The sequence below is a fragment of the Calypte anna genome, chromosome 2 (assembly GCF_003957555.1).
Source record: "Calypte anna isolate BGI_N300 chromosome 2, bCalAnn1_v1.p, whole genome shotgun sequence".
Classification (NCBI taxonomy): Eukaryota; Metazoa; Chordata; class Aves; order Apodiformes; family Trochilidae; genus Calypte; species Calypte anna.
Window position 1 is genome coordinate 128,826,716 of NC_044245.1, and position 15,145 is coordinate 128,841,860.

General features: G+C 38.2%; 1 protein-coding gene across 2 annotated transcripts in view; it reads left to right on the forward strand.

The window, feature by feature from the left end:
- Positions 1 to 15,145, forward strand: part of CPQ (carboxypeptidase Q) — a 163,063-nt gene that overhangs the window by 88,599 nt on the left and 59,319 nt on the right. For both annotated transcript variants that reach the window (XM_030446386.1, XM_030446385.1), the window contains one exon: positions 14,900 to 15,011. In XM_030446386.1, coding sequence (XP_030302246.1) covers positions 14,900 to 15,011 — 112 coding nt within the window. The remainder of the gene's footprint in view (positions 1 to 14,899; positions 15,012 to 15,145) is intronic.

A 15,145-nucleotide genomic window follows, 5' to 3' on the forward strand; every position in this document is an offset into this window, starting at 1 on the left:
TCACTATCTGCTGTAACAGAAGTGTTACATCATAAGGATGCTGGAAATGTGAGGTCATTTACTGGACATTGATCCTAATTGATGGCCATTTACATAGAAAGTTAATGCGTGGAGCATTTTATATAAACTAAAAGAAATAAAAAATGCTGTAAACATTGTTTGGCTCAGATGGATGCAGCCAGACTAATCAAAACTATATTTAAACTGTGTTAGCTGTGTTTAGACAAGATCCAACAAGTTGTTTCTTGGCTGCTGTAGGGAGGGCTTATATTCAGCTTCAAAGACTTCTACACAGGGTCAGAGTTTCCTTATGCTTCACTTCTATAAAAACCATGAGAAAAAAGCTAAATCCTTCTCTGCTTTCTCACTCTGTTGACATGAATATTATTACTTGTACTGATATCCAGGATACATTGTTCACTAGTTATCTTATGCATCCCTTTTCATAAGAATTAAGGGGCTCCAACCCTCCTCCATGATAGTCCAGAGAAAAATATTTCAGGTTATTGTGCCTCTTTTACTCCATTTTTGAATTTTGTAATCTGTTAGCACTTTCCCCTGCTTCCTTTGGGCTTTTTTTTAATTTATTTTTAAAAATCTGTCTAATTTTACATTTTCTTGTGTTGGTGTGTAATATGTTATTTGTTGTGCCATCTATTACACAATTTGGATATGCAGCTAGTGCTCAATTGCTCAGATACTCCTCAAAGAGGAGAAACTTCAGGCCAAATCACTATGCATACACAATGACTTCTCTGTGCCTGAGGTTGACATCTTCTAACTAATAAACCTAACCAGTACTTTCATTTATAAAGGGTGCCCTGCCAAAGACCTTGACACTGAAAACTAAATTTTTAAAACCATCAGCCTATGTTCCTGCTTCCCACAGAATATTGCTTAGAGTCATTCTTTGTGGACTCATGTTTTTTTGGCAAAACCTGAAGTTGTGGTAGGCAACTTCGTTTTAAGAAATTAAGATATTGCTTGTATATGCAGGGGACAGCTTTCTTGGGAATCAAACTCCATACTGCACCAAATGCACTCATTGTCCCCTGCAGATATAAAGCAGAGTTTTTTCATTGCCTAAAATCAGTGTAGCATAAGCAAATGGTGCTTTTTCATCAACAAGTGATTTCCCACTGTGATAGACAGAGGGGGGGAGTATACAGGGATGCTGACCACATCACTTAACACTATGGAAGTTATTCAGATCCTGTGATGGATGCTGGGCAACTCCATAAAATAAAATAGTCCTTGGTTGTAGGTTCAATGTTAAAAAAAAGTTTTTAAAAAACCCTAACAAACACAGAAAACAGTCCAGACTCCACAGATCATGTGGAAGGGTGAATTGAGAGTAACATATTTTTAGCTCACATGTTATTATTTGAATGTCTTTGACATCATGTGTTGACTGGATTAGAAACACTTGTGCTCAAAAGGTCTCTTTTCTCCTGTATCTAAACAAAACCCAGGTACGTGTTCACTGGCATTTCAACCACTGGTCATATGGTCACAGTTAAATATTCCTAATATGATATTAATATGCTTAGAAATTTTTCACCTGTCAAGAGTCTTGGAAAAGCCATTTTCTTGCTATGGCTGAATAGCACGAAGAAAATGCCTTTAAAGACATATATAATAGTTGTCTGGAGTCAAGAAATATGATTTAATGTCTAGTAAACTGTGGTTTTATGAAAAATTGTGTATAAGGTCCAAGATTTAGGGGCAAGGCAAACACTTTACAAAAAAAAAAATATGCAGAAGCATGGAGGGCAGATTCTTTGTTTTACTTTAACACGTTGTTATTATTGGCCTAAATAATCACACATTGGTATTTCCCATCAAGCATAAGAAAATGTACTTCTCTGTTTCTTGTCTAGTTCTGAGTTCTGCAACATAACTTCAGGAGAGAGATTTGCTACAAATGTCATGCTAAATGAACTTTAATCTTGTAACACTCTATTGTATTTTGTATGTGCACACACTTCCTCATATTGAAAAACATATGTATCTCATTTTATATATAAACTGTTCTTGATTTAAGTCTTTGATGATCTGAGATTAGATTTTGAAAACCAAAAATTTAATAACTTTGGGGATATTTAAGGGTACTTGAAATGTTACATGTTCTGGTTAGAATGCATAGACACATTATATCTAAATATGAATGGCCTGTTGTGAAGTCCTGAAGATGAATGGTGCTTTATGATGTGTTTTCTGGTTTTCTTCTCTGTTTCCTCCATGGTGGTCAAGCTGTCAATAAATAGGCTGTTGGGGCTGAATTAATGGAGAGGAAATTGGGGTTGAATATTGGAGAGGCAAGAGAAAAGACTGAAATAAGATGGTGAAGTATCTTTTGAGGAATGTGATAACATCCCTACATTTGTCATTTTCACTGTCTCTGGTTGGTGAATGGTGGAGCTTGCCCTCTCCCTTCCATCGTTGCAATGAGTATCATTTCCATGTCTTCCAGATAAAGTTAATCTAATCCAGCCTGAGTTGGGCAGTGGGAGAGGAGAGAAATGTCTTGAGGAGAGAAATGCTCACTCTTTTGATTTGCCTGGTAGCCACAGTGGCCCACCATAGGTGGCTGACCTCTCAAACCTCTGGAGGAAATGCTGTTTGGTGTGCTTCAGAGTCAACCCTAAAGTTAGAAAAATGGGAGAGGGTAGGATGGAGAGGGAGATTTTACTTAGAACCTAATTGATACTTAAGCTTTTCTTATGAAAACCACTGTGGATATAGGGCTGTGGCTGCTGATGAGAGGTAGAGCAAGTGAAGCAAGGTCGTCAGATGCTGTTACAGCAGCAATGGCAAAGGGAGTGTGTGGGGATGCCAAGACAACCCTGTGATGGAAAATCTTTGGCAACTTTAATACAACTTTTATTATTAAAAAATGTCTGTTTAGCACCCGTCCTGTGCCAGTGCAGTCCTCCACGATGTACCTTGAACTTTTCTTTTGCTTTGTCCTTTGTCTGGGAAGACCCAGAGGAAACTCAGTTCTCTCATAACTTCTTAAAAGCTTTTCTACAGTGCTTTTACAACCTGGCTTTCAGTCCTGTTTTTGTTTACTTAGTGTTTGCTCGGGGTAATTTGGAGAGATTGTGACTTAGTACAAGAATCAGCTCAGTAGGCAGACGTCACTGTTGAGGCAATCTAACACACTTTTTGGATGTGTCTATGTGTGTTTTCTGAACTTCTGGTACTCAGTTGTGCTTTGGCTGGTGGCATGCTTAGAGCAAAAGGTATGTTATAATCCCACCAGGTAGTACCTGTTCCCAAGCAGCAGTTTGTTATGTATCTTCCCATGGAACCTACGCTGATTTGATGATACTAGCAACAAGACATGGGCAGTTCTGGTGACATACTTGAACTGGAGTCAACACTTTCTATAGAATTTCAGAAACCTTTTATCTGCAGCTTTCTCTTTACCTCATTTGATATCTTTATTGTCTAATAACTTACTCCTTCATGTCTTTTTAAAGAACTGAAACATTAGCTAGTTTCTTTTATTTTTGGAAGACATGTTTACCGGAGAACGTAGAATAACTCTGAGTTAATTGTAGATTAGAAGGTAACAGTAAGTTTGCTTGTTACCTTGCAAAGGTTGCAGGCAAAGTCCTGGAAATATTTCAGCTCTATGTCTTTTTGCCTGATTTGTGGTTTGGATGCAATTGAAATGGTGTGATTTCAGCTGCAGTGTTAGGATCAACTGTCCTGCAGCTGGGGAGAGTAGAAGTTAGTTACCAGAGTGATATCTACCACTACACCCTGGGTTATGTGAATGTAGGTGGTTTTAGAAAAAAGAGTATAGAGCTCACACGTTTCAGGGACTTATTCATTGCAGAGGACTTGTTCTTTAGAGGGCTTTTTTCCAAGAGGATGACTCTGACACCTGTTGTTCAAGAAAGATATCCTGCCAAGCTGAGGGGCTCCAATATGGCAGGATTAGCAATCTACTAGCAGAGTAGTTTTGCCTTTTTTGCTTAGTTCTACAATGACTTATTTTCCATTTAATTTCATATGTTACATGCAAAATCCAGAAAAAAAGCTTTTGGCTCTGTTGTTCAGGAAGGCAAACATAATAAATGTTTGTTTGCTGCTTGCTCTGAGCTTATTTTGCAATCAGCATTTTTCAAAACTATAATTCAAATGTCCTCCAGTGTTACCACCTCGTGGCTCACATTTCCTTTGATCTATCCCTGCCATATGTGGATGAAAAGTCTCTTGAGAAGAACAGAACATGGTGGAGATAAATGCTGGCAAACCTTCAAGCATCTTCTCTTCTTTCAAGAGGAATGAGGCATATGAGAATGGCTTGGAAAGTTAGTAGTAAATTTTATAAGACATCAATGGGAGGAGCAGATTTGAGAGAGAACTACAGATTCCTATCAGTTATTCTGAAATTATTGTGTTTTTAACTGCACTAACATGGAAATAAAAATTGCTAAATGCACTCAAATGCTAAACATATGAACTGGATTTTTTCTGCAGCTATTTCTGATAACAAGGACAGGAGTGAATGCATTAGGAGAATCTTGTTTTCAAGCCTCTAATTCTCTGTGTGTAACCTTCTCAGATCTTCATTTAAAAGCTAGAACAAGTTTCATTTAACATTCAACTATTAAAATATTTAAGCATGCACAGCCCTGATATAATCTTAACTAAACACACCTTTCAAGCTTATTAATCTGGGACATATAATAATTTTCTGTGTACTACTGTGATAACCATTGTGTTTCATTTTGAAAGTTAAAGGCACAAAACCTAATAAAATTAGAATAGAATCCTCTGAGAACAGTGCCCGAAAGGGAAATTAAATTCATTTCAACACAAACAGATATAAAATGAAGTACAAACAGAACTGCAGTAATAATTTCAGTGTGACACAAGGTTTCATTAAAAAAAAATCACAACATCATTATTGCATTCAGTGTCAGGTTTGTGGAGACTGGGTGGATGTAGGGTCTTTAAAATGCATTTTTTAGAGTTGATGGAAGCCTGATGTCTAACAGCAGCCAGTTATGCCTGCCAGCTGGTTAGCCAGTGCTATATAGTTGTCAGAATTTCTGTGAGCCTGCATTCCTCTGTCATGTGTGAAATTTGGGGGTGCAGGGATAGTTAAGTAAATGTTAAGTTGCAGCCATAAGTGGAAAAACTAGAAGGAGGTGGCATTGGCAATGAGACACACAGTCTTTCAGATGAAGATTAGGCATTCAAATTTCAGATAAAAAGGAGCAGTTAGCACTTTTGAGTTGCCTTGGGAGATACATTTGATGTTAAGTCCAAGAAGGCAGAAATCCACATCACACAAACCTATCTGTATAACCTGGACCTAGGTGGTGTTTCTGACATTTGTCTTTCCACTCTGTAGCTGAATGCAGAGGAAAAAAAATCCACTGTGAACATTTTCACAAGTGCAAAAAGTTTCCCACACCCTGATGGACATGCAGAATTTTTTGCCTGTGAGAATGCCAAAGGTTATACCAAGGTGCAGCCTTTCCCTGGGCACTTGATAGCAGGAGATACAATAGTATATAAACAAAGAAATAAGGGACAGATAAAGGGTGAAGGGTGAGCTCTCACTTTGTATCAAAACTCTGGGTTTTTGAGAAACACTAATAGAAACCGAGTAGGAAAATCTGTCAGTGTTACTTGCAAGTACTTCATTGTGTCTCTGCAAATATGAACCCTCAGTTTCTGAGTGGCTGTGGACAGGTACTAGAAATTGTGGTCTGAGTTTTCATTAGTGTAAGAAGATGCATCTCCATTAATTTCAATGTAAGACAAGGGCTTTGAGTCTTCACTTCTTAGTATTTTCTGTGAAAGCTGTCATAAATACAGGAATAAATACTAATCTTCACTGTATCCCTACGTAATAAATGGTTGTTTAGTCCCATTTTACTGATAAAATAGAACTAGGCATTATTTTAGTTGCAATTAATTTTGATATCTGGTAAAGGAAATTTTGAAAGTAAAATATTGAGAATGTTGCTAGATCTCTAGTAATGTAATCTCTAGTAATCATCATAGCAGTTACAACCTCATCTTTATGCAAAGGTAAGTGATATTTCAGTGATAACTGGTTTTGTTTGCAGGTGGTTATTGTTATGATTTTTCCTCTCAAAAACTCTAGTGGCGTGCTGAAATACATACATTAAAATCCTTATTTTTTAAATACAGTATTATGAAGAGTAGTATTCTGAAAAGTTGCAGTTCAGGAAATAGGAAACAAAGGATTCTAGAAAACTTAAATATGGAAATGCTAAATCTTAAATTCCAACACTTAATAAGAAAATGGTAGTAACTGCAGTACTTGGTTATCTTTTGTATGCTCATATAGCTTCTATGTCTCATTACGTTTACTGTGATGACTTTATCAGTAATAATTTTTTTTCAAACTAATTCTCTCCTTCACTGTCCTGTATGTCATAAATGAGGTTAGCCCATGCTATGTAACCACTCAGAGGTTTTGAGATTCACTTTATACAGGGAGATTTGGTTACAATATTTTCTGAGAATACTTTATTTTCAGTCAGTTTTACAAAGGAGAGATTGTGCTTTGAAGAGTGTACTGTATATTGTGACACAGAGGCTCTTTGAAGGTTAATCAGCTTTTTAGCAGTAATAGGGATGGATTCTTGTGTGACTAATTGGGTCACTTCTATTTCATGTGCAGATCTATCATTTAATCAGAAGCCTGGAAGTTGAGACTTACTACACTGCATATTAAGTAGAAAAGACAGTTTTTGTTTCAATAATTTTTTCTTTCTGAACTTTACTGTGTCTTTAGGACTGTAAATTAGTTGAGACAGCTAGACTGATTATTTGAGAACCATTCCTAATGTGCATGAAATCTAATAAAAGGAGCTGTACAGTGAAGTCATATTTGGACACTAATGCTAAAAGCTAATTTGAAGAAATATTCTTATATATACAAAATAAAATCCACTAAGTGTAGTAATGTTCCTGATCTACATTTAGGACATGATTTAATTCAATTGCAGTTTAATTGGAGGCAGTTAGTGTTTTCTTAAAGGCAAGTGCAGAAACTCACATATCTTTTTTTTCACGTATTTGTATCCCAAAACAAATACTTGGGAAGTGGTCAGGGTGGAATTTTTACCAAGTATGTCATTAGGTTTTTTTTACAACTGAGTATCTCTAATATAGATCCATGCTTGAATTAAACTGTTAAAGTTCATGGAATTACACACAATGGAGTAGAGCCACATTTAAGTGTAACTGGACAAAGTGGTTTTTTTTCTGGTAGGAATGAGTATTTTAAACTACAGGAGAGTCTATATTGAAATATATATATTATATATATTATATATTTACGTATCTAAACTTGCATCTAAGTCTAATTCTGATCCCATGCCATATAGTAGTACTGTGCTGCTGGTGGGCACTCAACATTGTTAGTCTTATATAGCCCAAAAGTTGAGATGCTGAGATTGAACTAATGGTATAGATATTAAATGTAGGGTCCCTGCAAGAACTGTTGAAAAGGTTATCTTTGTTATGCAGTCCTTGAGAAGTTTTCTTTGAGTCTGTCTTGCTGTTGGAAGAACTGGGTTGAGTTCCAGAAAGGAAGATGATGTGTGATGCATTTGCTGCAGTTTGTGTGCTGCTACAGCACATAAGGTTACAAGTTCTGGTTGTTTAGATTTCAGTAGGCCTTTGATGGGGATGCCAAGAGGCTGATTTACAGAATCTTACTGCATGACACAAATAAATAACTACTGTAAATATTTTAAAACTTTAGGAATGTTGGATTGTTTACAGTAATGTAGTTCTGCCTGGACATGAGTTATCAAGAAGGAAGATTTGATAGCTCTTAAATTGTTATTTATTTTGCCATGTGATTTGAAACAAGAAATGTTTGAGGTGGATTATAAAGAGAGTGGGTCAGGGCAAAAAAACCAAACTACATACCAATGTTTTATTCCATTAAGATGATAGCACTGTTTCCTGAAAATGAGAAAGAGAATACAGCCCGCAGACTAAGAATTACTTTAAAAGAAGGTTGCTGTGAACACTAGTGTCAACTGTGCTTTGTGGATATTGCTTGGTGTTGCCATTTTCCAGAATGTATTTCCAAGCAGTACTGTGGAGGATGCTAATACATCCCAAAACTGCCATGCCAGATTTACTAGTCTTAATTTGCAAATCTGTGTACTTGAAGACATCATTTAATCATAGTTTTGAAGGCAAATTAAGCATGATGGGTTTAAATTTAGTCCTGCCAGCTGTTTTATTTGCCCAGTACTTAGTTACATGATGTGCTGCTTCTTTAGATCCTTATAAACTGAAACCATCTGGCAATTCTTAGTTGTCATGATACCTAAATGGGGAGATTAATCAAAAAGGTACTCGCTGTGCTTAGGAGCATAGGCCTGCATTTGGTGCTGGATTCCTCTGGAGAGCTGATTCTTCTGAGAACTCAGTTTTTCAGTCATGCTTTAGTTGGTTGGGACTGGGGAAAACAGAAAATTGTGAAGTTAGAGAATGTTTATGTGAGTAAAAAGAACAATGGCACAGCCTGTAAATTGTCTGTGCCAATTTATAGGCACTTTTCTGGTTTGACTGAATAGGGAATCCTAATTCTTGTCTGACTGCTGTTTTTCTGTAAGTTTGAAATCAACTGTATGTTCATAAATGTAAGTTAACTATTGTACAATATCCCATGCCCTGCAAGGGGCTTTCTGAAGAAAAAGTATCTAGTGAAATAATGTAAGACGTTATTGTTGTGCCCAGAACTTTAGATGGACCTATTTAGAAGCAAACTGGAGGAAAAAAGAACCACAAAAATTTAAATAGCAGTGCTTTTCATGAGTTGCCAGGTAGTTGGGAACTGGCTGGAACACCACAGACCTGTGCTGCCTGTGCAGACATCCAGCTTGTGGCAGTGTTTGGCTCAACTGATTTGAGAACTCAATTTACAATCAGTGTTCTAGCTTGAAGTTTTGGCATACAGACACTTGAAGTTTGAGTGCATCTAATGTGAGTAAAGATGCTTGATCTGGCCCTAATACCCTTTTTAGTTCTTGATCATCCCATTCTCTGTGTATGTGATCCTGTTCAAGTTTTCTCTCCTCTCCATGCAAGTTAAGGTTTTCCTTATGTTCCCTGTATGCTGGAGGGAAGCATGTCAGGAAATATGCTTTTCAGAGGTTTGGCTAATGGAAGTGATTACTAAGTTTTTGTAATACAATTTCATAGTCAGAGTCCATCAATAAATGTCCTACTTTGTGGACCCTAACCTCCATTTGTGAAGTCTTCTTCATCCATGAAGTGTAAAGATGAATGGTGATTTCATTACTTTTCCATTACCATCTACCTCAGCTAACATAAATTACTGCATGCTGTTTTTCACAATTTGCTATAAATGTTATTTTAGTTTAAATTCTGTGATTGAAAATGCAACTTATAGTTCTTTCTTAATATTTATTATTCATGATCTCTAGTGTTTCATAGAAAGAAGACTTTGCCTTGTACCCCTACAGGATCAAGTGAGATTGTGGAGGCTAAAAGTGAAGTAGACTGTCCTTAAAATTCTCTCTAACCAAGCAGAAGGTAGTTCATTTACATTCCATGAGGTTATTATGTGTATGGTGTACTAGGCATGTGTGACTACCTATGGAATGGAAAATTATTTTCTAGTGGCAAAAACATCCTGCTTAGAGAAGGATAACTCCATGACCTATGCAAATGATCCTCTTCCTAATTTTCTTGTTTTAAAAATATAAAGCATAAAATTTTATAGCTATATAAAATAAAATATAAATTTATAAATATTTCAACATACTTGATTGATATGATGGGCATGACTTAAGGGCATCCAGTAGAGGCCATAATGCTGGTGCAGAAGGAAATGGAATAACTCATCTTCTATTTAAAATGCTTCCTGCAGTTTCACTTCCGTTCCATTGCCTTGGGACCGTGTCTAGAGTAGCATTTCTTAGCTGGGTCACTGCAGGAAAGCCAAATCTTAAATTGTGATGTTTCATGCAAGCTGCTTTATCCTAAATTCATTTCTAGTCGATGTGGCAAATGTGTATTGCTATGTTTTTACTATCCTCTATAGGTGCTTGTGGTTTCTATGTATATTTAAAAGAAATACTTCTAGTTACATATACTTACTTGCATTGCTTTCCAGTGCTTATGTTCTGTTGGCATGTGCCAATGTTTCTACCAGGACGTTTTGTGCAAATGTAAGTGATCAGTCTATGTGTAAATTTGGAGGTGACTGTGTCCCATTTTAAGAATGTCTGTGGCTGGTTATCAGCAGGATCACTAAAACTTTTATTTCAGCAGCTCTACTAAAACATGACAGTTTTAAAAACCAGCTGTCCAGAAACTTCTTCACATAGAAGTACATTGGTTGTATTTATTTAATTGTTCTTGGCATCAGTTTAAGTAAATCTAAGTGAAAGTTCATCCATAAAATTATCTGACTTTCTCAATCCACTTGAACCTTGATCTGTTTTGGTGTAATGTTCTGCAGTTGGTAAGAATGCTTTGTGATTGAAGTCTGTAACCCCAAATGGGATTACATCACATTCTTCTGATTCAGAATTTCCTGCTGGTACAATACATGTTGTTACAAAGAAATGAGAAGTAATTCCCTCTCATATGCTCATGTTGAGGTTGCTGCCAGGGAACAGCATTAGTGAGGTGCATCTTCTCAGTGCTAAAGACAAGGTGTAGCTTCTGGTGTGAACTTGGTTCTCTCTCAGCAAGTTTACAGACTTGTTCTAAATAACACCAGCTTGGAGCTGTTTCCTGGGAGAATGAATAGTCATCTTCTTATTCTTACACCAATTTTGCTCTAAGAGCAAACAAACCACATGGAGATTTTGAAGTTGTGGAATAGGTCTCCTTTATACCACAGGCAGGTGTGCTTTCACTCAGAGCCTTTTCTGTTCTTGTTTAAAAATTATTATTGTTTAAAATTCCTTATTGAGTGGACAGTAATGAGTTTGCAGCAGTCAGCTGCACAGCCTTGTGGTGATGTTTGAGCTCTGTCCCCACAGATGGGGATTGCAGTGGGGCTGTGCAAACCTCCCAAGCTCTCAAAGCAGAGTTTGTTCATGCATCACCCTCACAACGAGCAAACAAATATGTGTGTGTGTGTGCATAGTTCTCCCTCAGAGTAAAACAAAAAGAGCAAGGGGTACCACAGGGAGTACTTTTTTTCTGCTCTCATTTTAGAAGGGTTTCTACCTCCAAAGCTGGCATGGCTGGTCTTAGATTATCTGTGTTCAAGTGATGTTGCTACTGGACCAGGGGCCTGCCACACGTTAAATATTTCTACTGCAGGGCAGCATCCCTGGCAAATGAATAAATGTGAGGCTTTTCTAGAGGGACCTGCCATTCAAATCAAAGTGCTTCTGGGGGAGAGGAAGTTTTGGAATAAAGGCTACAGCATGGCTGTCTCCTACCAAGAAAATCAATCTGTGCTGGAAAGCAAGCACATATTTAGTTAAGACTGGTCAAGCAGAAAAGTTGAAGCATCCTCCTCCAAATTGTAGAGGAACCAACCAGAAAAGGAGCTTTGCTGGAACTTGTTCTCACTACTATATTCAGGCTCCTGAGCAATGTAAAACTCAATGGGAGACCAGGCTGCAGTGACCATGACACTGTAGAATTCAAGATCCTTAGGGCAGTGAGAAAAGTGCAAAGTAAGCTGACAGGAATTGATTTTAAAAGGTCAGACTTTGGTCTATTCAAAGATCTGCTTGGTAGGGTAGACTGGTACAAAGTCCTAGATAGGAAGGGAGCCCAGGATAGCTGATGTCTATTCAAGGATCCTGCATGCCCAGGAGCAATATGTCTCAGTGAGGAGGAAGGCAGGCAGCAATGCCAGGAGGCCAGTGTGGATGAGCGAGGAACTCCTGGACACATTTAGGGGTAAAACAAAGATTATAAAGGATGGAAGCAAGGATGGATACCCTGGGGGAAGTACAGAGAAGAAGTCAGGGAAGCAAGAGCTCAGGTTAGGAAAGCAAAATGACAGGATTTGATCTGGCAAGGGAGGTTAAGGGCAACAGGAAAACTTTCTATAGGTGTGTCAATGATAATTGGAAGACTAGGGAAAATCGGGCTCACTCCAGAAGGAAATGGGAGAATTGGTCATCCAAAATGTAGAGAAAGCCAAGGTACTCAGTGACTACTTTGCCTGTGTCTTCACCAGCAATGACTCTGGTCACACCCTCCATGTTACAGAAGCCAAAGGCACTAGGAAAAGGAAGATCTCCTCCACTCTAGATGAAGAGCGGGTTCACCACCTAAATAACCTGAAGGTGAACAAGTCCATGGAACCTGATGGGATTCACCCTTGGCTCCTGAAAGAACTGGTGGATGAAGTTGTAAAGCCACTGTCCATCATATTTGAAAAGTCATGGCAGTCTGGTGAAGTTCTTACTGACTGGAAAATGGGAAATCCAGAAGGACCTTGACAGGCTGAAGAAGTGGGCTTGTGAAAATTGCATGAAGTTCAACAAGGCTAATGCAAGGCTCTACACCTGAGTTGAAGCAATCCCATGTACAAATAGGGGTTGTGAAGAGAAAGAACTATGGGCAGCCCTATGGAGAAGGACTTGGTGGTGATGGTGGACCAGAAGCTTAATAACATCATTTTGCAGACCAGAAAGCCACCCATGTCCTGGCCTGCATCACAAGAAGCTTGAGAGAGCCAGTCAAGTCTCTACTCTTGTGAGATCCCCCCTGGAGTACAGTTCTGGAGTCCCCAACATAACAAGAACTTAGAGCTCCTGGAACGTGTCCCAGAGGAGAGCCTCAAAAACTATCAGAGGGATCGAACACATCCCCTAGGAAGACAGGCTGAAGAAATTGGGGTTGTTAAGCCTAGAGAAAAGGAGGCTGCAAAGTGACCTTATAGCATCTTTCCAGTGCCTGAAGGGGGCCTACAAGAAAGCTGAGGAGGGCACTTTACATGGGTAAAAGATGTAGAGAAGGCCTATAGAAGGGACAAAGGGCAATGGTTTAAAAACTGAAGAGGGGAGACACTGGGAGGCTAGACACTGGGAAAAAATTCTTTCCTTTGAGGGTGATGAAATGCTGGGACAGGTTGCCCAGGGAAGCTGTGGATGCCCCCTCTCTGGAAGTGTTCAAGGCCAGGTTGGATGGGGCCTTGAGTGACCTGGTCTAGCAGAAGGTGTCCCTGCCCTTGCAAGGGGGTTAGAACTAGATCTTTAACTTCCCTGCCAACTTGAGCCATTCTGTGATTCTGAGATGGAAAGAATAAACTGATCTTCAAATTTTCATCACAAGCTTTTCCATTGTCTAAAGCATGACACTTCTGTTTTTTATAATACATACATTTATAAATATTTCATAATGTATTTTCTAAATTTAAGGAGTTCTGACACATTCTGATAGGACACATGGCAACACAGTTAATATGACTAGTAAATTGTCATGGCCCTTGTTTAATGCAAAGAGTCTTTTTAGCTGTGCTACCTGAATTTGCAGTGTTTGCTGCACTCCACTGTGTGGTTTGTTTGGGTTTTTTTTTTAAGCTGTGAAAACTTACTAAGATTTATCTTATGTGATAGGAAAATAAAGTTTTATGTGATAGGACCCCACGAGGTTAGCTCTATGCAATTTTGTCTGCACACATAGACTCACCCTCTGGGGCTGATTATAGGACAGACTCATTATGTTCCTATTATCAGTGCTAGAGTAGTTGTCCTGTGATATATGAAAGATGAGATGATATTGTCAGGAGATCCTTATCTGTTAGGGAGAAGAAGGTGACAAGAGGAATAAGTATTTTTTGTCTTCTAGAGCCCACAATTCTCAGAGCTCATTGACATCAGTGGACCAGGCACTTGGAAGCATCTTTTCATATATGGCCAATTCTCAGCAGAACAGAGACAGATGCTCCAGGGGCTCCTTCAGTTTTTCCTCAGTGTTGAGTTGTTGTAGGTTGGGTGCTTCCACTTCCACCCTACCCAAGGTCACTTTCCTGGTATCAGTTCCTCAAAGTCTCCTGGGGCACTGCAGCAGCACCCAGCTCTTATTTTTATCCTATTGCATCATTTTACCACACTGCCTACTCAGCTCAGAGTTCTCATCATTCCTTGACCTTTCTCTTGCATTCATAGATCCATCAGCCCTTCAGCTTCAGGTCCAGATAAGAAAATCTCACTTCTGGTGTTGATCTGATGCTGCTTGTTGGCATTTGAATTGTTTAGAGCTGAAAGTGGGTGTTTCTGGAGATAAAAATACTACTGTACTCTACTGTAGCCAACTTTCTTTGTAGAAAACCCATCTGGGACTTGCTACCTTGTATTTTTTAATTTTAAATATCCTTATGACTAATGTAACTATAAAAATACCTTGTCATTGTTGTAGCACATAGGATATCCAGTAATAAATTAGGAGTCCTTAGTGACAAGTACCATAGACATATAATAAAGCAACAGCCTCTGTCTGGGAACACTTCAGTCTAAATTCATATTTCTTCTTTATGCACCCAAAACCAGGGTTAATCAAATTTCCTGCCTAGGGGCCCAAGCAGCTGGAATATGAAATATATTTTCACCATTCTGCAGTGTAGTAGTCCTGTATCTCAGGAAAGTATGTGCTTTGTACTTAATGTGAAAAGAAACCCTTTCATTTAAACATTTCTCACAGCATAGTTTGATTTAGGCAGTGGTTTGAAGCAGTAGGATGCGTTTGGTCATCCTAGAATTATATTCAGTGACTACAGAACAATATTTTAGTTTTCTTTGAAATGTTTTCTTCCTCCTTTCCTAAACTAAAAAACCAATTTTATGTCAAAATCATGGAAATGCTTAACTGCTAAATTGACTTTTCTGAATCAGTGTTTTCATGTAGATAAGTTTTTTCATAATTGCTTTTCCAGATTGTATTGGTCAGTGGACATCTGGACAGCTGGGACGTTGGGCAGGGAGCTATGGATGATGGTGGTGGAGCATTTATATCATGGGAGGCATTATCACTCATTAAGGATCTGGGTAAATATTTAATTTTAAAACACTGTTAATGCATTACTTTTCTAGGACATGTTGTATGTTGTCTAAACTGGATTTTCTATTTTATCTATTTCTCTGAGCACAAATATCCATGCTTAGTATAAGTATTTTTCAAG